Source organism: Lepisosteus oculatus, chromosome 2 (assembly GCF_040954835.1).
Source record: "Lepisosteus oculatus isolate fLepOcu1 chromosome 2, fLepOcu1.hap2, whole genome shotgun sequence".
Taxonomy (NCBI): Eukaryota; Metazoa; Chordata; class Actinopteri; order Semionotiformes; family Lepisosteidae; genus Lepisosteus; species Lepisosteus oculatus.
In genome coordinates this window covers 20,545,979-20,572,253 of record NC_090697.1, presented here as the reverse complement: position 1 = coordinate 20,572,253, position 26,275 = coordinate 20,545,979, and the positions used below count along the sequence as shown (strand labels likewise).

Sequence of the window (26,275 nt, the reverse complement as noted above, 5' to 3'; positions counted from 1 at the left end):
GTCTATGGAGATTTACAGTATATATATTTAGTTTTCAAAATACACTTAAGGGCTTTATGAAGTTAGACAAACCAACTTTGACTCATTGCTTTCTTGTCCACTATAAACAACTGTTAGGGAAGCATGGCTCACCATGTTGCAAGTATCAGTACTTTGATATTTAAAATGTGCTTGATTTTGTTGGCACATACTATCCTTATACATGTAGTTACTAAGAAAAAAGTCCCTAGTCACTTTCTTCCTCTGTAATTTCTGTGTTATAACATGGATGCTGGCGACGTATTCCACTTCTTATACCTTGCTGCTGTTTCCATAGATAGGGGTAGGATCCCTATCAAGTCACGAACCTTGCATAAAATGTCAGTACAGAGAAATAATTATGTAATTCAGTGTGCATTTCACAGGCAAACTTGAAAGTTAACTTGTGATGAATATTTAGATATTTCTTCCAACTGGAAGAAGTGTTAGTGGGGCCAGCAGGGGGCGCTCACCCTGTGGTCTGTGTGGGTCCTAATGTCCCAGTATAGTGACTATACTGTAAACAGGCGCCGTCCTTCGGATGAGACATAAAACCGAGGTCCTGACTCTCTGTGGTCATTAAAAATCCCAGTGAGCTTCTCGAAAAGAGTAGGGATGTAACCCCGGCGTCCTGGCCAAATTTCCCATTTGCCCTTACCAATCATGACCTCCTAATAATCCCCCTCTATGAATTGGCTACATTACTCTGCTCTCCTTCCCACTGATAGCTGATGTGTGGTGAGTGTTCTGGCGCACTATGGCTGCCGTCGCATCATCCAGGTGGATGCTGCACATTGGTTGGTGGTGGAGGGGAGTCCCCATTACCTGTAAAGTGCTTTGAGTGGAGTGTCCAGAAAAGCGATATATAAGTGTAAGCAATTATAATAATAATTATTATTATTATTATAACTTAGATTCCATCTCTCACTGCCTTCTGATGAAATATGTTTCATACTGAAAACCCACCTGGCACTTATTGACTGTTGGACAGCTATACACTTTTGTAATCCCATTTCTGCTCATATTTAATATTGGACTTATTGTGCTGTTATTGTGTTCTGCCATTTTTTTCTTGCATTGTGTAAACTCCTCTACTACACTTTGGAAACCACTCAACTATGTGAATTATCATATCATACTGTTGTAGTTTAAAATTGTACATCACTGTGTCTTGCAAATCATCTTGGATGAAAGATTTGGCCAAATAAACAATTCCATGGATAACGGAAGTTTTAATTATTATTACTGTTAAGTAATAATAGTGATTGCTGTTGTAAAAGCACACAGTTGTGCAGTTTAGGTCTGAAATTAAAAGTTTACCCTCTGTTTCTTCAGAGTGTGAACAGTTTAATTAACTTCTACAATATGAAAGACCTTACCGTTGAGAACAGAGCTTTCAAGAGAATCAAAAACCTTTTGAACCATGATGGAAGTTAAAAGCTATTTTTATTACATATTACCACCTTAAGGCCAAAACCTTGATAACTCAGTGTACTTGTAGGCTTCTGGTGTAAGAGGAGTACTTACAAAATTCTAGACAGCAGTTATTTGCTAATATATAAATTAAGAATTCCCTTAAACCAAGTAATTGAATATTAAATATGAAGGTAAATAGATTTTATGTATATTACTTCATAATTTTTTTTTAAATAAAATACATTATGCATAGACCATTATAACTGGTTATAATTTATGTTAGGTATTCACCAAAAATAAAGCTATATCCATCCAAATACATATAGGAGATTAATATATAGTATACTTCATAAAGCAGCCATTTATATTGTCCCTGTGTTTTTTATACATTTCTCTATTAGTTTCATGTCTTCATAGTCTTTCAAATATACACCAGACATGAGTCAAAGAACAAAACTAATTTGAGTCTTTGTGTAACTGGCTCAAAATCTCAGATGTAATGCAGTCACATCAGTTCTATTTTAAAAAGTAATTGGGTGGGAACAAATAGTTTCTTAAGTGCTCAACACTTAAGAAAGTGCCACAAGATATATTCCTGGGCTAAAATGAATGCTCTGCATGAATCTGATAGAGTAATTGAATAATTTAAATCGAAGTACTCAAAGTTCTCAAAGGGATAGGCAAAGTCATTCCAGTCGTCTCCTTCAGAATCAACAGTGAAACATAAAGCAGAGGGCACAAGTAGAAGCTATTTGAAAGTGCATGCAAGGACACTCCTAAGTGTCATGAATATGAAGCAGTTCTATAAGAAAGAATGGGACAGTGAGAGACTGTTGCTGGATTTATGTTTTTCTTTTCTTCTTATAGTTGACCTGTTCTAGTAAAACTAATGTTGTCGTTATTGTTCTCTTAATAAGAATAGAATAGAAAAAGCAATTTTTATCCTGAGTATTGTTTTTATAATTATCAAAATTAACTGAGTTTTATTGAACCCCACATCACATATATTCCTCTTTTTCTAGGTGGTCGCAGCGTTTGGGCCATCACTCCTGAAGAGAGGGATAAACATGACAAACAGTTTGATGCCCTCCAGCCTACAATGGGCTTTGTATCGGGTAAGAGCAAAAACAAGATTCTGGTAACTGGTTGTGACCAGTGTCAAGCATTGTTTTGATCTTATTAAGCAAAATGGAGTACCCAAAAATCTTACCATTCATCACTAGGCACTTTGAGTTACCCATGCTGATTCCATGATTTTTGACTAGTGTTAAGTAGGAAAGTAGAGATCTATTGAAAACCAGGTTTCTGCTCTAAGTGATGTTGGCAGACCAGTAGGTGTACCTCTGTAGGAGGTACCATCCTTCATACTAGATATGAATCCAAGGTCCTGACCTTTGTCATTAAAACTTCCATGGCACTGTTCATCAATGTAGGGGAGTTACACCCATGATCTGGCTTAATTCCACTCTGGACATGCAGAGTTTTACCTCCTTAAAAGACCAAACATATCTCACAGATAAAGCCATTGAAGGAGTTTGTGAAGTGTGCTTAGTAAACAGTATTTAACAGTGGTTTGAAGTTATGTGGTATTGTGCCCTTTTTTCACTTGCAGTTTGGTCTGAGTACACTAGTTCACCAAGGGGTTAGCAGGTTCTCTAAGAAAAGGGAAAAGAAAAACATTGTAGATTTCCACTGGAAAAAGTAATTATACTTCATTAGCTCAGAGAAACCATAGATTAGTGGATGCTATCCAAGTTTATCAAGCTCATCTAGTTACATGTCTATAACGTCTAATAGCCAGCACTAGGATGACCCCCTTCCCATGTATGAAATCCCTTTGAAACCTACAGTACCCAGGAAGAAAAACTTTAGTATGGCCAATCAACCCTAACCTGTATATCTTTGGAAAGTGGGAGGAAACTGCATTTATTGATATAGTGTGTTGGTTCCTAAGGTTCAGGCTCATTGAATTGCCTCTGATGTTACTTTTACACTACACCTGAGTTATATTGTGCATGCAATAAGCAAGCTCAATCAAAATGCAAGGCATCTGTGCAGGTTTAGTGCTTAGTATTAGGTGTTTTCATAATAATGAAACATTACCATATTTACAAGTAGTTTGGAATTCTTCATAGAAAAAAAGTATTTTAAAGGTGACATGAAGTAGTTCAGAAGATCACATACTTTTAAAATCATTGATAACTCAACACCTCATTACCTATTCCCTACTGAGACTTGGGCCTTTTAGTTAATGTACTTGAATTTTAAAGAAAAATAGAATACATTTTTGCTTCTCTATTGTATTGTTCGAGGAACTAACAGCTTCATTTTGGTTTCTTTGTCACTGCATTGCTTCCTGATGTCTGTCTGCAGCTTTGTGATGAAGTAGAGTACAGTTGTGCACAGAGTACCAACATGATCTCAAACCAACACAGTGGCTTCATCATAAAAATATCTGCATTCAAATGAGAAGGTGGCTACTAATGCACTTGCGGCAATTATATTTTTTTCTTTTTCACATAATGTAAAACAGCTTTCCTTTATTGCTTCTTGCATGCTATTGTTCCTATGTGAGAATAAGTCCTAAACTCACACGTTCATTCAGTATTAAAAGAACACAGAGAAAAGTAATTTTAATTTCACTTAAATATTAAAAACGTGATTTGATTCGTTTATCTTTTAAAGCTTTGAGCACAACAAATGGTAACCCAATATTTGTTGGCAGTGTTTTTTGGTATATTCACTATTGATGAAAAAGTAGGGAAGTTTAGTGTCTTAAAAAAAGAAACCAAATAGTCTTCATGCACTGACTCCTCCATTTATTTCCTTAGTGACAATTGTTTATGAAAAGCTCTTTGTCATGAAAAAAAGATTGTGTTGATAGCATTTCCCAGAAATGGGATGTGGTGTAGGAGTAAACCTCAGGTTTCCTTTCAGATTCTTCTTTCTTCTGTGTTGCAACACCATATGATCTGACAAAAAATAACTAGACACTCGAAAACTTATATTTAGTTTACAGGTACTTTTGTGTCCCTCAGATAATTTGCTTGTATGAATGTCTTGAAATTCTACCATTAAAAGCTTGTTTACATTTAGCATTTTTATTTGCATGTGTTTATTAAACTATTTAGTAGATTTTTATTGTCTTTAGATTTTTTTCAACTAGTTATTTGCTTTTTGGATCTGGATATCTGGATCTTGATACCTAGTAGTAAGGCCTCAGTCAGCAGATCTCAGAATAGGTGCATGATTAAACCTATGCCATAAGACTTTAAGATGACCTGGAACTAGACTGCTCAGTGCTTTGTATGTGGTCAGGTTAAATTTGAAATCTGTATTCGATTTCACGGGAAGCCAGTATAATAACAGAGGATGGGCATAATATGAGTATATTTACAGAGTACATTTACATAGCATGTGAGCCAGAATTGTCAACATACTGAAGCCTCTTTTAGTACCTTAAACAATACCCAAGTAACTACTTATGAAAACAGACATGAGGAGGCCTTTCGGTCCATCTGGCCTGTTTGGTATTTCATTGTTAATTGGTCCAAAGATCTAATTCAGTTGTTTTCTGAATTAAGTCACAGTATCGGCTTCAGCAGTGTAATTGGGTAGATTGTTTCATATACCCACAACCCTTTTAAGTAAAGCTAGTTATGTAAGCAGTTGTCCTTTGATAAAATAAAGCCAATATTTCGGCATTAGATACATGGAGCATAAATCTTAACCAAGCAGTCTTATGCAGGCCCTGTAAATGCTATGCATAAAAATGAACTAATAACCCCTATTTCACAAACTTCCTTGGCATCATTCTATTGCTTACATAGAGCTCGTTCATTTGTGTATCAAGAGAGGTTTGTGTAAAGTGGCTGGATGGGATGAGGGGGCTGTTCTTGTTTATAACCTCTCTTATGTTCTTATAGAAGAACAAGGAATGACACTAGGTTTTGTAGGAAATGCAGCAGATTAGTTGAATTCATCAAATTCTGTCTGCATCATAGATATAGAACTATCAGGTTCAGTAAGACAGCCCAGTTAGTATTTCATGTTTGAACACAATATGAATGGATTGACCTCTGAATGGATGCAGTCAGTTTTAACTGCCCTGACTTGGTTAGTACAGTACTCTATGTTTATTGTATTTAGATCCTAAAGAAGTTCTATAGCATGGAAAGGGTGGATTGGGCACCATCAGGCATCCTGAATAATCACATCATTGCTATGTTTTGTATTTAAGGGTTTTGCTGTATATTACTTATATACTTATATTCACTCAGTTGTATTGAAATCCCACAGCATAGTGAGCTACATCTATCAACTGCAGAGGTGCAAAGTTTTGATTAAATCTTTTTGTTTGTTTAGGAGATCAGGCTCGGAAGTTCTTCTTGCAGTCGAGTCTTCCTGCTCCAGTCCTGGCTGAGATATGGTGAGTCCAACGGCCAATAGTTTCTGATATTTTATCATGGACTTGACAGACTAGCATGGATAATTTGAAGTCTTTTTTTAATAAAAGACTAGAAATGTTTATAACATTGTTTATGTTAACTTCAAGTTACCTTCATTTCTAAATGTTTATATTACCTTACCATGAAAGGTTTTCATTTATAGAACTTAATGCTCCTAGAATGCCTTAAACCTAGAATGTCTATTTCGCGCAAATATTCAGTTTACACATCATTTTATTCCTTATTATTTCTGGGGAAGGAACATTAAATGGGCCCTTTTGATAAAAAAAACATGTTTACTAATATTTTTTTAATTATTTAGTTTTATTTGGAAGGTATTAAAAAAAGTCTAGGATTGTAAAATAAATAAACATTGTCCACCATATATCACTACGCATTAGTGAAACTGGTTTGTTTATGTCTTTGTTGTGGTCCATTGCCAGGAGTGAAAAGGGATTTTTCAAAATGTTCTCCTAGCAAGACACTTTCTGTCTGCAATCTGCATCTGTTTCTCCTGGAATTACTTATTAACTAAAAATAGCAGTTATCAGTGTAGAATTTCTAGATGTATGCATGGGAGAACTAACACCAGTTTCCATGAAAAAGACACATGGTTAACATGATAATGATTCCTGTTAAACGTTCACTTCGTTACCTGGCCTGAACATCACCATGTGGTGGCCCAGCTTCTTCCTTATGTGACTCCTAGACATGTCATCTTTACCTGAATGCAGTATATTGAACTTCAGCCCGGCTTCACAGCTAAAACAGATACCTTTTTGAACTTATATATTTTTTAAAATTTGTTTTTACAAACAGGGCCCTAGCAGATCTGAACAAAGATGGGAAAATGGACCGCCTAGAGTTTTCCATTGCCATGAAATTAATCAAGCTCAAACTCCAGGGCCACTGTCTGCCATCAGCTCTCCCAATCATAATGAAGCAGCCACCAGTGCAGTCGCCACTGACGTCATCACGCTTTGGTAAGGTCAAAGAGTGAAGGGTAGGGAAATCATACAGATTCCAGACCTAATCTAAATGAATAACTAGTCTGCTTGGTTAATTGTAGAGGATCATTTGACCATGATTTGCTTTGGATGAAGCCACTGAAGGAGACCTTGAAGCTGTGCTGTATTTGAGTTGCCTTGCAGCGAACAGGGATTGGTCTGGATTCATCAGTCCACACCATACTTAAATTGACCTCAAGTTACTCATTTTAGTTATAGCTAATCTTAAAATTGCACTTTTGATTTAGATTTCCAAAATAATTAAAGCCATGAACATACCGTATCTCTCCTGACCATTCCATAATTTTAGTTCACTTTCTTTTTAGAAGGATTATTGAAATGTCCATTGCTTTTACTAATTTAAATAAGCACTGTGAAGAACATATTTGATTGTCAAAGTATCTCAGATATTTTCAATATGTTTATGATATTTGAATATTTTTAAATTTGGGTTTCCTGTGATTTAATGATGTACGACAAGTCTAAAATAACTTTACTTTTCAAAGAATTTCAACTTAAATTGAAAGGCTTTTTAGTGTTCCATTACATGGTCCCCAGTGGAAATCCCTTTATCCTCAGTGTGCTTCCTTTTTCATTTGCTTTTACATGAATTGGAGGAGCAAACTTGGTGATTTAAGGGCTTTGTTTTGCAAAATAAAATGGAATGCTTTAGGTGATGCATGCTTTCACAAAAAAAAATGTGAAAATGCAATAAATGGCTGGTCTTTTCATCTCAGAGCTTTTGGTTTGTGAAATGAAAATTAAAATGGCTTTTTAATGTCCTGAGATCTGTCTTGTGAGGTTTGCCAATTTGCTTTCACCTAGGAATGGGAAGTATGCCAAATCTCTCTGTTGTTCCTGCCATGCCCATGACCATGCCCATGTTTGCTCCTTTGCCACTTACTACGTCGATGAGCCCCCTGAGCCCGATGGGGCTGAGTGCCCCCCTGGTGCCTTCTGTGAGCCCCTCAGCGTTGCCGAATGGGACCGCTGGCATCCTTCAGCCTTCCCCTGCCTCATTTACTACAAGTAAGCTGCAGCATTCGCTGACATTTCACATGTACTCTGATTCTCTCCTGTACCTTCCTTCCCATTTCATTTCTCATCCTGCAGCTTGCTGAGCTTTATTGGAAGAGCTGCTGGAACCTTATGCGTGCTCTACAGTAATCTGAGGTTTCCTTTGTAGAACTCCATTTAGCATGAAGTGATCCAAAAGAAAATAAATATTATATCTAGATAGAAATAATAACTAAATGAGACTGAGACGGTAGAATACTTAACATTGTGCTTCTTTTGGAGTTCAAACAAAGGTTAATGTTCAAACCATAAAAGTAAAAATGAGCTCTGAGTGAACACCTGGTTTGGGTAACAGAATATTCCAGATAAACCCCAGCTCTCATTTGTATAGTTTATCTTATATGTTGGGTCAACATCCACAGTGAACACTGAATACAGTGTAGTATCTGTGTGGTGTGTATGTGGAGGAGGTGGTTCGAAATTTTGTTTTTCTTTGTAGTTTTTGCTGACATTTTCTTCTTTTACCCATGAAGTATTCAGTTTGAACATTACAACCTTCAGCTAAAATATTATATTCAGTCTAAGAAATGTGAATAAATCATTTGAACTTCAGCTAAAAGGGATATCATTAGAAGGAGGCAAATACCTTTTCAAGTCACTTTAAAACTTTTAAATGAGAGAGAAAAGGGCAATAATCTATACATATATTTCAGCTTTTAGTATGTTTCCTATTTTATTTTTAGAGTTGATTAGCTTTAAAATCAGAATGTAATCAAGCTAGAAATACTCCGGAGTTAATATTGTATTATTGTGACTGTTGTTTCTGTTTTCTCAGTACTGCCTCTGACTAGTTCTGTACCTTCATCTTCAGTGGGATTAGGAGGTACTGGAATGACAAAAACACAATCCTTATTAGACTTGGGGTCCAGCAGGTGAGACTGACCTTGAAATCATAAATACCATAATAGGAGCCCACAAATTTATCTTCACTTCATACATTATGCTATGTGTGTTAGATTAATATTATCCCATTTTATTACAAATTGATCATTAATGCATCGAAGGGATTTTCATTTAGAAAAGCAGCACTAAACTTAGATACCTTTGTAATACAAAATATGATATATCCAGATGTAGTCAAATTAATATCTTCTACCAAAGCCAAAGTCTAGTTTTCAAATCTGCTGTCAGTCAATAGGTTGTTCTCATAGCAACAGAAGCCACTTCGCCACAAATATCAGCCAGAAGCTGGTATTTCAGTTCTTGTCTAAAATTCAGTATCTACAATATTTAAGTACAAAACAACATAAAATGATACTATTTCAAATTATTGTGCCTGAAGCACACTCATTTTTTATTAAGTGAACTATAAATGCATTGGATGGAAGAAAAATTAAACTCTTGTGCAGAACCAGTAATACAAAACATGTAAAATATTAATGTCCCCATCATTTCTCTGGTACAACAATTTCTTAGAAGAACAACATCAAGGAAAATACATGCATACAAATAAATGTTTTCTGCCTTGTGCTTGTAAAATTAAGCCCACGTTTGCCTGAAACACATCATGACAACAGATACTGCACAATAGCTCTGAATTTCATTTTTTCTAGTTGCAAGTAATTTTTAGGCTCTTATTGTGTCGGCCAGGCTGAGTTTCCATTAGACGTTCACCTTGCCTTTGTCCAGTCTTAATACAGTCATACATCAACTTCTTTGTCATTGATCTTCAGAGACTTTAGTTTGCTTTTGCAAACTTTGGCTTCAAATATAAAAAATAATAATTTAAATGTGTCTTTATTTTAAGAACACAGAACATTGATTTGTTTTTCAGCCTACAAACATTTTATGAGTGATATCATCAGAACTATCAATTTATTCATCATATTGAAACTGTAATATAATGAATGCCTCTAAGATGGCACTAATGAATAAAAGAAAATAGGGAAAGTTCTTACCAAATTAGTGTTCCATAAGCGGAGTTAGTGCACTAAAATGTAATGTCACATTGAAGTGGTGATTATTAAGGTTCTCTCCGTTCAAAATTCTTTTTTCATTACAGAACATTTACTTCCCAATAGACTGTGGCTTACTGAGTTTTGTTCTGCATTTCGTGAATAAGAATAAGGTTCTGTGTTCCTTCTGAATATTGTTTGAATGTTATAGAAGCAGGTCATCATATCGCAGAAACCTTTTAATAGTCAAGTTAAAAACTAAACAGGTTTATTTTCCTTTTCTTGCAGTTCGAATTCATCCTCAACAACCTCTCTCACAAGCAACTCTCCCAAGGCTGGTTCTGGTGACTGGGCCGTACCTCAGTCCTCACGGCTGAAATACAGACAGATTTTCAACAGCATTGATAAAGCCATGACGGGCTACCTCTCAGGTGATTGGATAACATTTGTGTGTTCTCAGGACTGCACTGTGCAGATATTTCATAAATCAGTACATAAGCAAGATATGCATTGATCAAAAGTTGTACACTTTTTTGTTTATTAATCCAGGACTGATGTAACTGTAGTATGTTCAGTGTCGAATAATATCGCAATGCGTTCTTTTATTGTGTGGTAACTGAACTGAGTAAAAGCTATTAAAACACCCTACAGCAGAATGGTTTATTATAGTATTGAAATCTAAAACCATACTGGTGTGTCTGAGATCAGAAAACAGCTATGAGGTAATTACATACAATATTTAGTGTCAACAAATGTATTTCAAAATCATTTAATGAGGCATTTGGACTTTCTACAATTTAGCATCTATTTACATAGGAAATAAGCTATATATTCTTTGTGACCTGGAGAGAGCCATGATTTAAAGAGAATCCCAAATTTCCTTAAAACACAAATGTCAGTGTTTTTGCTTATCCAAATTAATTTTGTATTGTGGGTTTTAATTATCAGTACATTATTATTCATTACATAACATTTAACCTGACTTAAAAATAATCAATTAAATATATCCAGATAAATTCTTCGTTTTCACAGTCAGTTTCCCTATAACAACAGGAGTTCTGGACAGCGAAGTGCTGTTTATTTCTTGGCTGTTACCTCATCAGCAAAAATAACTCTGTTCCAGCTAGACCAGTTTTATTGCAGCTAAGGTGTTAAAAGACTGAATTGTAGTGGAACATTTATATCTGTAAACGGTTATCATGTTCCTTGCCAGTGTAAAATGAATACTCTTATCGAGGTATTGGAAATATGTATGGAATCAAAGAGGTGTTGCATATTACATGGAAAATGAGTAGTTACTTTTGGTACATTGTAGATTTATACAATTATTCCAAATCTAACCTATGTTTTTGTACTGTTGCTTAGTTAATATATACACAAATCCTATTCTTTTTTCAATGGAATATTTATTGGAAACTGTTTAGTATACCTTATTACTGGCATATCAGGATTTTTTTTCACAGGAGTTTAAAAAACAGCGACATAAAACAAATTAAATAAAAAGTTTGTTTGAAGTCATGAACCACTATTACTGCACACAGACAGAGGGCATTCATCCAATTGTGTGCCTTTTTAAAGTGTTTTTTATCTACCTAAGTTAATATTGGTTTGCCACAGCAAACTTTTTGAAGAATAAAACAATCATGACTTTTCGATTTTCCATTAATTATTTGTTGCATTTATTTTTTTATTTGAAAGTGTAGAATAGGTTGTGAATATAACAAATTTTAATCGCTATTTCAAAGTGTCTTGACTGCAAACAGTAAACCAAATGTGAATACTTTTGCAAGGCATTGCATGTGTATACTTGAATTATGTAACGCACAAGTAAAAATATAAACTTTTCCTGTGAAAAATTAGATTTTAAGATTTACTTATCTATAACCCTGTTATCCAGCTTTCAAATTACAGTATGATTCAAAAGTATTACTTGAGTGTAGTCACATTAGTGGTATTTGTCAGGATTAAAGGAATTTACAGAAAAAAAACATTATATTTACTCTAGCATAACAACGTGTCTTTTTAATATTTTATTTCTACGTCATTAAGAGTACAGTGGTGATTGGGTTATATTGGAATATTGCTTCATGATACTGGTGCAGAGCAGTACAGTGGTTAGCCCTGCTGCCTCGCAAAGCTGGAAACAGGTGTCAAAATCCAGACATGGGTTGCTATCTGCGAGGAGTTTGTATGTTCTCTCCATGTTTGCGTGGGTTTCCTCATTCAGTCCAAACACGTACTTGTAGGTTAATTGGCTTCTGGGAAGGTGGGCCTTAAATGTGAGTGTGTGCGTGTCTGTGTTTTTGTCCCGACACACGCACTCTGAAGCTGCCTTGTGCCATTTACTGTCAGACGTAGGCTCTGACTCCTGATTGGAAAAAGCAGTTTGAAAAAGGGATGGATGGGGAGAGTAGTAGAATCTAGCTGGAGTAGCTGTGTTTTTTCTTGGGTTAATGTCCCTGCTCTGCAGTATCAATTAAAGAAGATAAATGCCTCTTTTTTTTTTTACAAGGTGCTTACAGGAAAGGCAGCTGGCACCGAATCCTTGTGGTTTACATATGTTGCAATCACAAAAGGCTTGTTCTGTCAATGGCTTACAAAACCTTTTTGAGAAAAGTAATAAATGAAGGAAAGGTGAATCAATGGCCAGAAGTTACAAAAACGCACTCAGGGTTTTCTGATAAACTTGTAGATTTCTGAACTAAAGGCATACATTGTTAATACCTCAATCTAAACGTACAGTTAACAACTCCATTTCACAATGTCACCATCCTTCTGTCAACACAGAGCACATTTTGAACACTCTTCTAGGTTACAGTTCAGGAAAATTCAAATCATGTTGTTATTGACAATACTATTGAATTCATGTTACATGATGAAAGGAACTTCATGTCAGGAATTAAAAATATCTATAGACCTTTTTCGTTTAAATGTGGTGCATCATGTGTAACCGGTGGCCCATAAATCATTTTTGAAGGTCACTAGAGGATCCTCATCCCCAGCACAGTCTGGCCATGTGATCCACACACCTGCGTCTGTTTTGTTTAATGATTTGACTCTTCTCACAGCACACAAATGTGTTTTATCTTAACATCTGTTGACTTTCTGATCTGCTTTTCTCCATTGATTTTGACGTAGCATTTGGTGTTTTGTCAGTCTTTTGTTAGGAATTAATCTTTTTTCCAAGCTGAAGCAATTCTTTTCATTTAACTTTTCAGTCTTCCATTTAGTTATCTGTCCGAATCCTTACTGTTCTTCTTATCTGCACATATTTCAGAGCAGTATTGGCCTTTTTGTAGTTTTGTGGAGGACAATTTTCTAAATAACATGGTGCTTTTAACAATTATGATGTGTTGATGTCATTGTTATTTCTGACCAGGAAAAATAGTTTCGGTTGTAGTGAAAACAAAATCACTATATGCCTTGTTTATTCCCCGTGGTAAAGAAGAGGTCTTTATGGATACATTTGCATTTTCCAGGTCCTCAAGTTAGGAATGCTCTGGCCACATCAAATCTCACTCAAACTCAGCTGGCTACAATATGGTAGGCACTTGTTTTAATTTTACTGTTTTACATAACAGCAGTCGTCAAAGTAGTGTTAAAGTACCATCTAGGCTTTATATTTTCTCAAAGGACTACTATTTTTAGTTGCTGTATATTTTATTAAAATTCAATCTTATTTTGATAAATAAGATAAAACCTTAAAGGGGAACTGCATCCCAATTTCTCAGACCAGTTATTAAATCTCAGTAACAAAATACATTCATTTATGGTATTGCAAAATTTTTGCATCACCAGGAGTTTCTTTGGCTCATTCTGAATTGGAAACAATGACAACAATATGGCCTTATGCATACATTGAAATGTTGTCTCTTTTGAGACGTAAATTGGAGGTTTTACACGTTACATTTCAATGTGGTTTGAAATGCACTTATCTTTGCCGATTCTTTATAATGCTGAACTATAACAAAGTAGCAATAGCATTGCAGTTCCCCTTTAAAACAAAGACACAAACAGTATAAGTGCGTTGGAGATGTTAGTTTTGTAAGAATAGATTATACCTTAATGGATACAGTATTCCCCAAGACAAGAACTAAAGACAGGGAAAATCAGGTGATACATTCTTCTCCATTGATCAGAGCAAAGCCTCCTAGATGACACAAAATGAAATTTGTAGATCACTATAAACAACTTTCTTAAAAGCTGCTGTAGGGATTGATTTGTGTACGTAAAAGGGTTCATTCGAAATATGGTAAAGCACTCTGCATGGAGAGGAAGAGATGCAGACAGCTGTTGCGTGAAATGCAGAAAGAGTATGTGACATTTCAGAGCAACTGGAAGGTGAAAAGTGCACTGTGTCACAAACACTATGGTATTTTGTACAATTATGGTATTCTTTATGTTTGGCCTAAATACAGTATAGTTCAAATGTTCCTTTTCTAATTGAGACGTTTGTGGTTACTCAGAAGAATATTCTGAGGTATAAAAACTGTTTGGAAAAGTTTGTGTTTAGAACACTGCAGACAATAATATACATTTTGCGTCCCAGTCTTGCTCTCCAAAAAATGTCCCTTCTGTAAAATTAAACACAATTACAAAAATTCACTTAGCTGTGCTGTGACTTCTAGCATCCTTATACTGGATAAAGAAAAATGATTCATTTTCAGTAATCTAGCACAAAAAGTATTTCTTCTTGGTAACTCAGAAACTTTTACTTTGATTCTGAGTTGTTTAAGGTCTTTATTTTTGATATCCTCTTCAAAACTGTATAAACATAACATACATTTAAAGATGTGTAGATAACATCATTACTAGGATATACACAGAAGTTGACATGTAGCCAGTCACACTTGACACATTTATTCATCTGTTACAGAATCAGACCAATGTACTTAGATTATGACATTTTTTTTCTCTACACTGCACATCCTTGTTTTACATTCATTAGACATGATATGAAAGTTAAACCCTCACACTTCACACATAATTGAATGTAATGTGTATTTTTATATATGTGCAATTTTATGTTTTGATCTGGTGTGTTTAATTGCAGAAGGGAAGTGTTGAAAGATCAGATTTTCATTAAAAGAAATGCAGTGTAGTCTCATTATGTTCGGTTATTAATTTAGGTTGAAAAGGAGTAAAAAATGCTATATTATTTGCAATGTATATAATGAAATGCTACGGAATTATAATATGAAGTAATGTCTCTCTTCATTTAGTGCATTTATGTTTTAGTTATTTTTATATTTTGCTTTTACAAGGAATGGCAGTCAGTGAAACCAAATTTTGTCAGTACAGATAGAAATCCTAAGATGCCATCCTAAGAGCCAAATTATAGAACTGTCTGTCTTCAGGAACCTTGCTGATGTCGATAAGGATGGAAAGCTCAAAGCGGATGAATTTATTTTGGCCATGCATCTTGTTGACATGGCGAAAACAGGACAGCCACTTCCTCTCACTCTGCCTACTGATTTAATACCTCCCTCCCTCAGGTATGGAATCATTGCTGGATTTGTTATATGTTCCTGTGCAATGTGGTCAACTTTGAATTTTGATTTATGAAAATAGATCAAGTAAAGCGGTGCTCATGGGTGAAAGCAACTGCTTTGTGATCTAATGTAATCTAATGAAAATGAGTCATCAGTGAAAAGAAGTTCCTAGTCAAGGATTGGCAGAAATGTCAATGGCCTGTTCAGTGTCTTCTCTAGTTCATTGGCTATGAAAGGGCAGTAGCCAGGTTTTTGCCACCAGTACCAGTATAGCAGTTGTAGGAAGCAGTAACATCCTTTAAAGAGGCACCCTAGACGTTTTTCACAGGATTGGTGATTCCTTGATCTGGTCCAAAGTCCTCAACCACAACCCTGGCTTGGTGAGGACAAGAACAGTCAATTCAGATAAAAGTGAACCCACAACTCCAGTTGTTGAATCAGGAATCAGTTGAATGAACAGATGAACTATTTAAGAATAAACCAGTAGTTGCCTATTAAGCACATAGAAAGAAGTGCAGTTAATAACAAAGAAGACTCATTTCCTCATTATAAGAGTAGCCTTCTCATACACAAGCATGTTTCTGAGCTCTGGTTGCAGCTTGCCTGTATGTTGTCATGCAAAACCTATGGACAAAACAACTGCCTGAAAATGTAGTGACAGGTTTGTGTCTGCCTTTTTCACGCAATGAACATCCTTTAAAAGTGAACATGTGAAATAAGTCATCTTCCCTTCAGACCATGTCTGCAGCCGTGGAGTGACAAGTTACTCCTCTCTTCCCTCCCCCTCTGCTGCCTGTTGGCAGTCTGTAAAAAGGAGCTTCTTTACAGAAATGGGTCAGAGTGTTTATTACAGGTTCTGTGTTTGGGAACTGCAGTGCAGCACTGCAGTAGCATTTAAATGTGTGTTTCACATAAAGGCAACATGCCTTGGTTTTCATATTCACACAATATAGAGGTTTGAGAATATACCGTACGGGCAAATTATGACATAAATGATGTATGTCTGTGAGATTGCTGACTAACATTATGCCCAACATTTAACATTTTAAAGATAGTTCTGGAATAATCTCTATAATGTTATTTTGAGAATAAAAAAAAATCCTTTATGCTCCTGGTCATTAGAATTGTCATGATTTAGTCCTAGATATTACTTTGTATACTGCACGAATGTAAAATATATTTGTTATTGAACCTCCAATAATTTCTGAAGTTGTATATGATACACTAAAATGCATTGCTTTAACATTTTATTCCTTAGAAGTGGAAAATCAGGTGACACGGTGAATGGAACTGTACCTATTTCTAAAGGAACTCTAGAGGAAGATCCAGAGCCTCCACAGAAGAAAACCCTAGGTACTTACAGATGTTTGTGGGAATTATCTTTGTTGTGGTTTCATTTGGTTTGTATTAAAAAAGAGAATACATGGCGTTCATCCAATCTCACTTATTTGCTTGCTAGTTACCCCTATTGCAGAAATGTTATTCATATTTGTGTTTCAGTTTCCAGTTTGAGTGAGAAGATGTGCTTAAGGTTAGACATTGTAAGGCACTTTCATGATGCTGACCATGGCAATCAAAACTTCCTATAATAGATGTTGGGTTCTTTTAAGCTGTCTGTGAAAGTCATACCTTGGAGTTTCTAGTCAGCCATCCTTTCTAGTCTCTTTATGAGAGAGCCTGGTGTCTTTTGGAGCATGCTGACCAGAGACCCCGTTGCCTCCCCTTGTTTTTATGTGCACTTTAAGACATTCTGTTGTTCTTCTTGTTTGTTGTTTACAGTATCTTCTGGAAAAGTGGGGCCATCCACAAAAACGAGCTCCCAGTGTTTTCCATTTTTCGTATTTCATGCAACGTGTGAGAGCATTAAATAAGATAGCTTTTCTGTAATTAGGAAGTTTTTCGTGTGTTTCTGGTTCAGTCTTGATATAAACATAGATTTGTACTACCAGCAAATCTTCATTGTTTAGATTCCCTCCTTTAGTTGTCAGGTTACTCTTGTGGTCTTTTCCATATATACCGACCCTACACACGGGCGGTGCGGTTAATCGCCCCCAGTAAAACCGTAAAAAGTGAGTTAGCGGTTTGTGTTAATGCCCCCCCCCGAGCAGCCACGTTCGAAGACCGGCGGAAAGAGAACTTCGACCGGGGCAACGCGGAGCTGGAGAAGCGGCGGCAGGCGCTGCTGGAGCAGCAGCGGCGGGAGGAGGAGCGCGCGGCCCAGAAGGCGCGGGAGGAGCGGGAGCGGCGGGAGAGGGAGGCCTGGGAGCAGGAGCTGAGGCGGCGGCAGGAGCAGGAGCGGCGGCTGGAGAGGCAGCGCGAGCTCGAGAGGCAGAGGGAAGAGGAGCGGCTCAAGGAGCTGGAGCGGAAGGAGGCAAGGGGGCGGGGGGGGGCTTCTTTCTTTTAAAGTACAAGCAGATAAAAATGACATAGGTGGTTCCACCTGTAATTTATCAGTTAGGCCTTAGATTGGGAAACCCGATCGTAATACATCTCAGTCCTGTGTCAGTCCTGATCAGTGTATTTGTGTCTCTTTTCATCGTGTACTGTACTCCCAATTGTAGACACAAATGGGAGTCCTTACCCTTCATACCCATTTAATTTTAGTATTAGAACAAGTACTAGTGTTAATATTGCTGGGCCTCTGGGCACATTATTATTAACGCCTGAGACTTGCAACAAGTCTACATTCCTCAGGCAGCTGTTTAGTATACGCTAAACATTACTGGTGGTTTCTGTAGAAGGCAAGGGTTCCTGCCTTAAGAATTACCAGAGTGATAAGCTTTTGGTTCATTTCTTACATTGTAGAATTTCCTCTATTTTCAAATACACTATACTGTATGTTAGAGTAGTGTAAATCTTTTTTCGTTTATTTTCAAATCTATTGTCGTACTGGCCAAATTGGGAATTAATATTTAAAGATTTGACGCACATCTAGTCTTGACAGCTCCTGTATACTAGAAGATGGCACTTTGACAGATCTCCTGATGTCAAACTTTGATCTTCAGCAAAGACATCCACGCTATTTAAGTTTCTAATACAAAGTTTCCACAACATTATATAGTCTTTGTGTATTGCTCCAGTCCACCATAATGAAAACAGGAACAAATACAGAGATGTGCTATGATAGTGGTTTTTCTTTCAAACTGTCACTGAACCAGAGATCATGCAGCATTATTGTACTTTAATGGATACATCAAAACGATTGAGGGTGTATACAACATTAAATATTAGTATTATTTTATGTTGAAAGAGTGGAATTTGAATGAAGGAATATGTATTGCTTGTGAACTCTTATTCCTTGAAGAATACGTTAGATAGAGAACATCTCTGGTGCTACCGTCAAAAGGGGCCCGCCTTGTGGTTGAAGTAGTTGTAGTGGTGGAAATGTTCACCTGAGTGGGGACTGAGGTCTAAAATCCAGGTTTCGCAGGTTAGACCTCAAGTGCTGACTCTCTAGCACACTGTGACCAGGATTTGCCAAACTGGGGAATCTCAGCCAATTGTACTCCACTGGGGGTAGAGTGGGAATTGCTGGCCAGGGTTCTTGATAAACATAAGAACATCAGATTAGTGACCAATGAAAGGAGGACATTTGGGCCACTTCCCCATTGGTTGTTCATCAACTTATCCAAAAATCACATCCAACAGCTTCTTGAAAGAAACAAGGGGATCGGCTTGAACGTTATGGCTGAGCAGCGTCCACGCTCCCACAACCCATGGGACAAAGACATGCCTCATGTTCTCCGTTTTAAATGCAATTTCACTTATGCTTCCACTTGTTTCCACTAGTTTGTGTTTCACTTTTCATTCTGTCAACACAGTGACCCCTGCTGCCTCCCAGGTGCTAGCAGGTTGCAGCGCTGCTGCTTAGGAATGTGTTACTCTTTCAGATGGCGCTGAATCGCCGCTGCAGATCTGTGCTTCCCGCGAGCTGTTAAAACAACTGGCTCGTGGACATGTGGGTCAGAGGAGGTTGCCGACATGTTTTCGTTAGCTCCTGCCTGTGGTTGCAGCGTTTGTAGCCATGAGCTGAGAAATGTGAAAAACACAATTTGTAATTCCAAAATCGTGTGTGTAAAAGAAAGAAGGTGTATATTGATTTAAGGAAGACCAGTAATGGAATGGCAATTCGTCTCTCCTTACCTGCAGAAGGCAAAGCAGGAGCTAGAGCGCCAGCGCAAGCTGGAATGGGAGAAAACTCGGCGGCAAGAACTTCTGAGTCAGAGGAACCAGGAACAGGAAGATATTGTCAAGCTGAAGGCCAAGAAGAAGAGCCTGGAAATGGAGCTGGAGGCTGTGGTCAGTGGACAGCCCTCTCTATTGTCTTGAGGCTGACATGCCAGATTAATATACGTCTTTCTTTTTTATAAATGTAGGAATTTTTTAACACCGTCTTGGTGTTTGATTAATATGATCATTGTACCTTTCTCTCTATCCGTAATGATAGGTCTATGGCAGGGCAAAGCAGACACACCGAACTTAGTCTGTATTATTAAATTGACTAAAAACATAAAAATCAAGCATAATATTTGCTATTAGTTGGTTATGCATTCGTTTTAGTCATCCATTATGCATGCAGTCTAAACCCCATACAAACCCTCCATATTTATAAGTTTTGGGTAGCTCCTGAAGGGTCATACATGAATAGAGTGAACTGTACAGAAAGACCATCCACTGTACAGTATTAGTTGTTTTTTTCCATAGAGAAATTTTCAGCACTACCTGAAAATATAGTTTCAGCCTTGTTTTGTGTCTTTCCCAGGGTGACAAGCACAAGCAGATTTCCAACCGTTTGCATGAAGCTCAGAGCAAGAGGAAGATTCAGAAGGGTGAGCTGGATCTCACCAATCAGAAGTGGGACCGTCGGATCATGGAGATCAATAACTTGCAGCAAGAATTTGAGGTTTGATATCAGTCATATTGTCATATAAAGAAGAGCCTCTCCAGAGAGCTTTGTGTTTTTGGATGCATTTATAACCTTTTAAAAAAATAAAATAATTGGCCATAATTGGTACATCAAATTTCCATAAAAAATACATCAGAGCTTGCATGCATTAGCTACAAGTATAAGCTTAGTTGGTGTCAAGGTGATAAAATATGAGCTGGCCAATTGGGTCAATCACCTGATTTTTAAAGAGCTGATATGGCTGGCAGTTAAAGAAGCAGTGGAATTGTACTCTTTTCCTTTGCTGCTGTTATTGCATCCATATAAAATAGGAGCTGGAAGCAAATTTCTGAGGATGTATCATGAATTTAAAAGTTAACAGTGCACTAATTTATGGAACGTTACAAATGGCTTTGAATGTTACTGTTACATGTCTTCATTCGTTGAGAGTTTAACTTCCACTTTACATTAAAATGAGCTTTAAAAAATGAGTTCGGGAAAGACTTCATATCTGTAAAGCAAATAATGTGAAGAAGCAGTAAAGAATCACATAAAAGGAAACGGTAAGATGCCTCAACATAGATACAGTGCCTTGCGAAAGTATTCGGCCCCCTTGAACTTTTCAACCTTTTACCACATTTCAGGCTTCAAACATAAAGATATAAATTTTTTATTTTATGTGAAGAATCACCAACAAGTGGGACACAATTGTGAAGTGGAACGAAATCTATTGGATTTTTGAAACTTTTTTAACTAATAAAAAAATGAAAAGTGGGGCGTGCAAAATTATTCGGCCCCCTTGCGTTAATACTTTGTAGAGCCACCTTTTGCTGCGATTACAGCTGCAAGTCGCTTGGGGTATGTCTCTATCAGTTTTGCACATCGAGAGACTGAAATTCTTGCCCATTCTTCCTTGCAAAACAGCTCGAGCTCAGTGAGGTTGGATGGACAGCGTTTGTGAACAGCAGTTTTCAGCTTTTTCCACAGATTCTCGATTGGATTCAGGTCTGGACTTTGACTTGGCCATTCAAACACCTGGATACGTTTATTTGTGAACCATTCCTTTGTAGATTTTGCTGTATGTTTGGGATCATTGTCTTGTTGGAAGATAAATCTCCGTCCCAGTTTCAGGTCTTTTGCAGACTCCAACAGCTTTTCATCCAGAATGGTCCTGTATTTGGCTGCATCCATCTTCCCCTGAATTTTAACCATCTTCCCTGTCCCTGCTGAAGAAAAGCAGGCCCAAACCATGATGCTGCCACCACCATGTTTGACAGTGGGGATGGTGTGTTGAGGGTGATGAGCTGTGTTGCTTTTACGCCAAACATATCGTTTTGCATTGTGGCCAAAAAGTTCGATTTTGGTTTCATCTGACCAGAGCACCTTCTTCCACATGTTTGGGGTGTCTCCCAGGTGGCTTGTGGCAAACTTTAGACGAGACTTTTTATGGATATCTTTGAGAAATGGCTTTCTTCTTGCCACTCTTCCATAAAGGCCAGATTTGTGCAGTGTAAGACTGATTGTTGTCCTATGGACAGACTCTCCCACCTCAGCTGTAGTTCTCTGCAGTTCATCCAGAGTGATCATGGGCCTCTTGGCTGCATCTCTGATCAGTCTTCTCCTTGTCTGAGCTGAAAGTTTAGAGAGACGGCCAGGTCTTGGTAGATTTGCAGTGGTCTGATACTCCTTCCATTTCAAGATGATCACTTGCACAGTGCTCCTTGGGATGTTTGAAGCTTGGGAAATCTTTTTGTATCCAAATCTGGCTTTAAACTTCTCCACAACAGTATTACGGACCTGCCTGGTGTGTTCCTTGGTCTTCATGATGCTCTCTGCGCTTTCAACAGAACCTTGAGACTATCACAGAGCAGGTGCATTTATACAGAGACTTGATTACACACAGGTAGATTCTATTTATCACCATCAGTCATTTAGGACAACATTGGATCATTCAGAGATCCTCGCTGAACTTCTGGAGTGAGTTTGCTGCACTGAAAGTAAAGGGGCCGAATAATTTTGCACGCCCCACATTTCATTGTTTTATTAGTTAAAAAAGTTTCAAAAATCCAATAGATTTCGTTCCACTTCACAATTGTGTCCCACTTGTTGGTGATTCTTCACATAAAATAAAAAATTTATATCTTTATGTTTGAAGCCTGAAATGTGGCAAAAGGTTGAAAAGTTCAAGGGGGCCGAATACTTTCGCAAGGCACTGTACATATCATCAATTCCTTCTCTTTAAAGATTTAACTTTTTTAATTGAATGTTTCACAGTCACATGTGTCTCACAGTAAATCCTGGTGTGCAAGGACTTGAAAAAGCAGTTTCTTTACCGAGTTTGGTAGAGTGTCTACAGTATTTCTGCAGTTTTGATTTTTATATACTAGCACATGCAAGACAAAAGGGAAAAGGTGGGTGGCACAGTGGCGTTGTGATTGGCATTGCTGCTTTTTAGCGCTGGTCCAATTCCTGGGCTGCTATTTGTTAAAGTTTGTATGCTCTTCTTGTGTTTGTGTGGGTTTCATCCTCATACTCATTGATTAATTGGCTTCTGGGAAAATTGGCACTGGTGTGAGTGTGTCTCTGTGTGTATCCAGCAATGGACTGGAGTCCTGTCCAGGGTGTATCCTGCCTTGCACCCATTGCTTGTCGGGACAGCCTCCAGGTTCCCGACAACCTTGTATGGGATAAAGTGGTTACAAAATGGATGGATGTAGGTACATTGCACAAAAGTATGTGGTCTGATTTTGACTTTGATATTCTTAGCAAATAGCTAATAATGATGACACAGATCTTCAGCAGATATGGTGAATAGGAGTTCATTTTTAGTCAATCTGAAAAAAAAAGCACTGGTGAAATAGTGGATCTTCATGATGACAGCTGTATATCCCGTCATTTTCCATACAGGGAATACACTAATTGGGCAGCATTTCATCTTCCAAGACTATAAAGACCATGTGCACAGTTTTTAATCTTGCATTTTTTAAATTATTTTATTTTAAATTTCTAAATTTTGAATATTAAAATAATATTATTGTTTTCATCTATTAGAAATAAATAATTATGTGCACCTGCAGTATCTATTAATTAAACTGCACACTGCCTTTATATTGTTTCCATGCAAAATTGCTGTCTTCACCACTATCTTTATTATTACTTGCTCTGCAAAAGCCCTTATGTAGTGGTAATTTTCTTCTAGTAAAATTATGAAAACAAGGGAAAAGTATGCACTGGAATTCCATGACTAGTGGAATGACTGTAAGGCTTGCATTAGCTGGAGGTGCAAAACAAGTGCTACTTAAACTAATGAAATAGGAAGGCTAAGACAGTATAGAGGTAGTGTGGATACAGAACAGTAATGTAAACATCCTGTAGCTGTATACACTATGTTTATAATGAGTAGGTATAAATAGCAGGTTACATTACTAGTATGATAATTAAAAACAATGTAATGTGATACTGTATAGTATCTGTTGAAGGATGCTAATAAGTGCTAAGAGATCACAAGTGACAGCTTAACGATGAGGCTTGAGCCGTTGTGGAAAGGTAGCCAGGGACTGAGTTGTTGTGATTACTGTTGGTATTACATTTGCATTAGTCACAGGATACTGATTGATGAACAAAGGATGTAGCCTATATAATGTGCTTACTTTAATCAAAATAATGCTCCAGTATACAGCTGTCTATTTTTACTTACTTCCGTACAGTATGTTTTATATTACTATGGATGTTACTGTTTTAAAAGCTTACTTTATTGAAGTACCTTTGGTAAAGGAAATTTACAGTATTACAGTATGTTACTAACCACTATTAATTAGTGTGTCAGGTTATCTTTCTTATAGAATTTCCTTTTGTTCTTTAGGATTATCAGAAAGAGCTCTCTCGGCTTGTTCCAGAACAACAAAAGCTAAACGACAAGCTTAGGAACATGAAATCAAGCGGTTTCCAAAGTAAGCATAATCCACATCGTGTTTTTTGGAATATGTAAGTAAAAAGTAAAGGGCCAATGAAATATACTACATCTAACAATATGTCCTGCAGCCACCTTGCATGAAACCATTTTCGAACTGACTGTACCATAAAGTTAGCCAAAAGTGAAAACAATTTGCGAAAAATCAAACTCCTATTACAAGAAATTGTATATGGTCAATAAAGTGATTTCTCCTATCTCTCTCTTAAGTATGGATTTTCATTAATTTGCTGTCCTGTGACTTTATAATCTCTGAAAGAAAATGGATTTATTTTTTACAGCTTCAGCAGTGACTACTTTAAAGAAGAATATAACAGAAAAAGATGTCTCATGTCGCAAACTGAAGGAGCAACTGGATGCTTTGGAAAAGGAAACATCAGCCAAACTTGCTGAAATGAATCAATTCAATAAGGAATTCAAGGTATGATTTCAAATTATGAAAAAGAGGTGCACGAGAGGCAATACTTTGTGTCTTCAGTTTCTCTTCTTGCTGTATAAAAGTCTTTGTTTCCCCCACTGTTCTTTTTTTACCAATGAAAAGATTTCCGTTAGAATTTGAACTGTATCCCTTTCTTATAACTCCAACGCTATAGGGCTTAATAACAGTTGTCTCGGCTCCTGCTTCAAATGGATCTCTTCCCCATTTGAAACAGGAGCCTGTGGTGAAGAAGCCAAAGACAATTGAGTACAATATATCAATCTTTAAAAAACACTTGTACATAAAGTAATCTTAATATTAAAGGGATCAAGGGATCTATGTACATACATATGGTTCTGTAGCAGTAAAAATATTGGGTTTAAAAATTATTGATTTATGTCATTTTCTTTACATGCTTCTTACAATAAAACCACATGTTGTAGCAGAACTGAAGGAGAATTTTAGAAACCCTTATACAAAGTTGACGCCTTAAAGCCTCATCCAAGAAGAATATTAACTTCTCAGCTGAATAGGGAATAGGACCATCAGTCACCATTCCATTGTTAACAGCACATGAAACTAATCAGTAATCCTGCAGATGTCTCTGTCTGGTTAACATGCTACTTGATCCCTTTACTCTCTCTTCCTTCCTTGCCATTTTTACAGTTTGAGGATATGGATGACTGCGTCCTTCAGTGCCTTCTTTCTTTGCTGGGCTGTCTCAGCAATCTCTTCCTCTTAATTAAGGTTATTTTATATTCTTTTCTTATTTTGTGTTCCTTTCCATTCTGCGTTATTAAACCCCGTTTTTGCTAATTTCTTTCAACCTTGTGTGACTATCATTCCATCATAAAAAAACAATATATAATCCGTTTTCCTTGAGTTATTTTTTATGTTTCTCTTCATTGCTTTTCATTGCTTGTATTCTGTTTTCTGAATTACTGCCTCACCTACTAATATTTGTAAAGAATCTGAACATGGATCTTCAAGACATGAGACAAATTTAGAATTCCTCTGTCTTGTCAATAATTGTATGTGCTTAAAATACATTATAAGCTTTCCAAAATTCTTTTTATAGAACAAAATCAAAATAGATATTTTTCACAACAGTTGGTGAGTGCTGTTCTTATCTCTGAGTTGAGCACCAGAATACCATGTTTTTTTTTTTAGGTTAATGGAATCAATTTTCTTGAGTTCTTGCCTTTCCTGTTCCCAGTGAGTTTAAAGGAAAGCAATATAAATACACACCAGGCTGGCAAGAACGCAAGAACATAAGACATTTTTCATTACTTTAATTGTCGGTAAAACAGTCCCTTGCCTGTTTTCTTTCCATTATGTGGTGAAAGGGTAGTTTGATAAAGAATGAGGGTTTGATTTTTCCAGGAGCTCCGTGACAGCCAAAACAAACAGCAGACTGCCCTAGATAAGCTCTGCAAGATCAAAGAAGAAAAAATCAAAGAATTGCAAAGGCGCAAAGAGCAAGAACTGGAGAGGAAACAGAGGGAAGAGGAGGAAGCCATCAGGTGATCCTTCTGTCCTTTAATTTTAGAAAACAGGTTTTAAAAAGGAGAGAGTGTGGGCCTCCCTAGTGGCTTAACTGATACAGTAGCTTGTCTGCGCGTAGGTTGAATTCTTTTATCCAGAAGCTG

General features: G+C 36.9%; 1 protein-coding gene across 4 annotated transcripts in view; it reads left to right on the top strand.

The window, feature by feature from the left end:
* itsn2b (intersectin 2b) overlaps positions 1-26,275 on the top strand; it is a 90,110-nt gene that overhangs the window by 32,153 nt on the left and 31,682 nt on the right. For 2 of the 4 annotated variants that reach the window (XM_015339047.2, XM_015339048.2), the window contains exons 3-18: positions 2,457-2,549; positions 5,800-5,863; positions 6,702-6,865; positions 7,715-7,918; positions 8,742-8,838; positions 10,150-10,292; positions 13,341-13,404; positions 15,219-15,356; positions 16,612-16,706; positions 17,462-17,724; positions 19,503-19,652; positions 20,116-20,256; positions 24,101-24,188; positions 24,490-24,629; positions 25,293-25,373; positions 26,010-26,149. In XM_015339047.2, the coding sequence (XP_015194533.2) occupies positions 2,457-2,549; positions 5,800-5,863; positions 6,702-6,865; positions 7,715-7,918; positions 8,742-8,838; positions 10,150-10,292; positions 13,341-13,404; positions 15,219-15,356; positions 16,612-16,706; positions 17,462-17,724; positions 19,503-19,652; positions 20,116-20,256; positions 24,101-24,188; positions 24,490-24,629; positions 25,293-25,373; positions 26,010-26,149 (2,065 nt within the window). The remainder of the gene's footprint in view (positions 1-2,456; positions 2,550-5,799; positions 5,864-6,701; positions 6,866-7,714; positions 7,919-8,741; positions 8,839-10,149; positions 10,293-13,340; positions 13,405-15,218; positions 15,357-16,611; positions 16,707-17,461; positions 17,725-19,502; positions 19,653-20,115; positions 20,257-24,100; positions 24,189-24,489; positions 24,630-25,292; positions 25,374-26,009; positions 26,150-26,275) is intronic. The other 2 variants (XM_015339051.2, XM_015339052.2) reach the window with 2 other exon arrangements.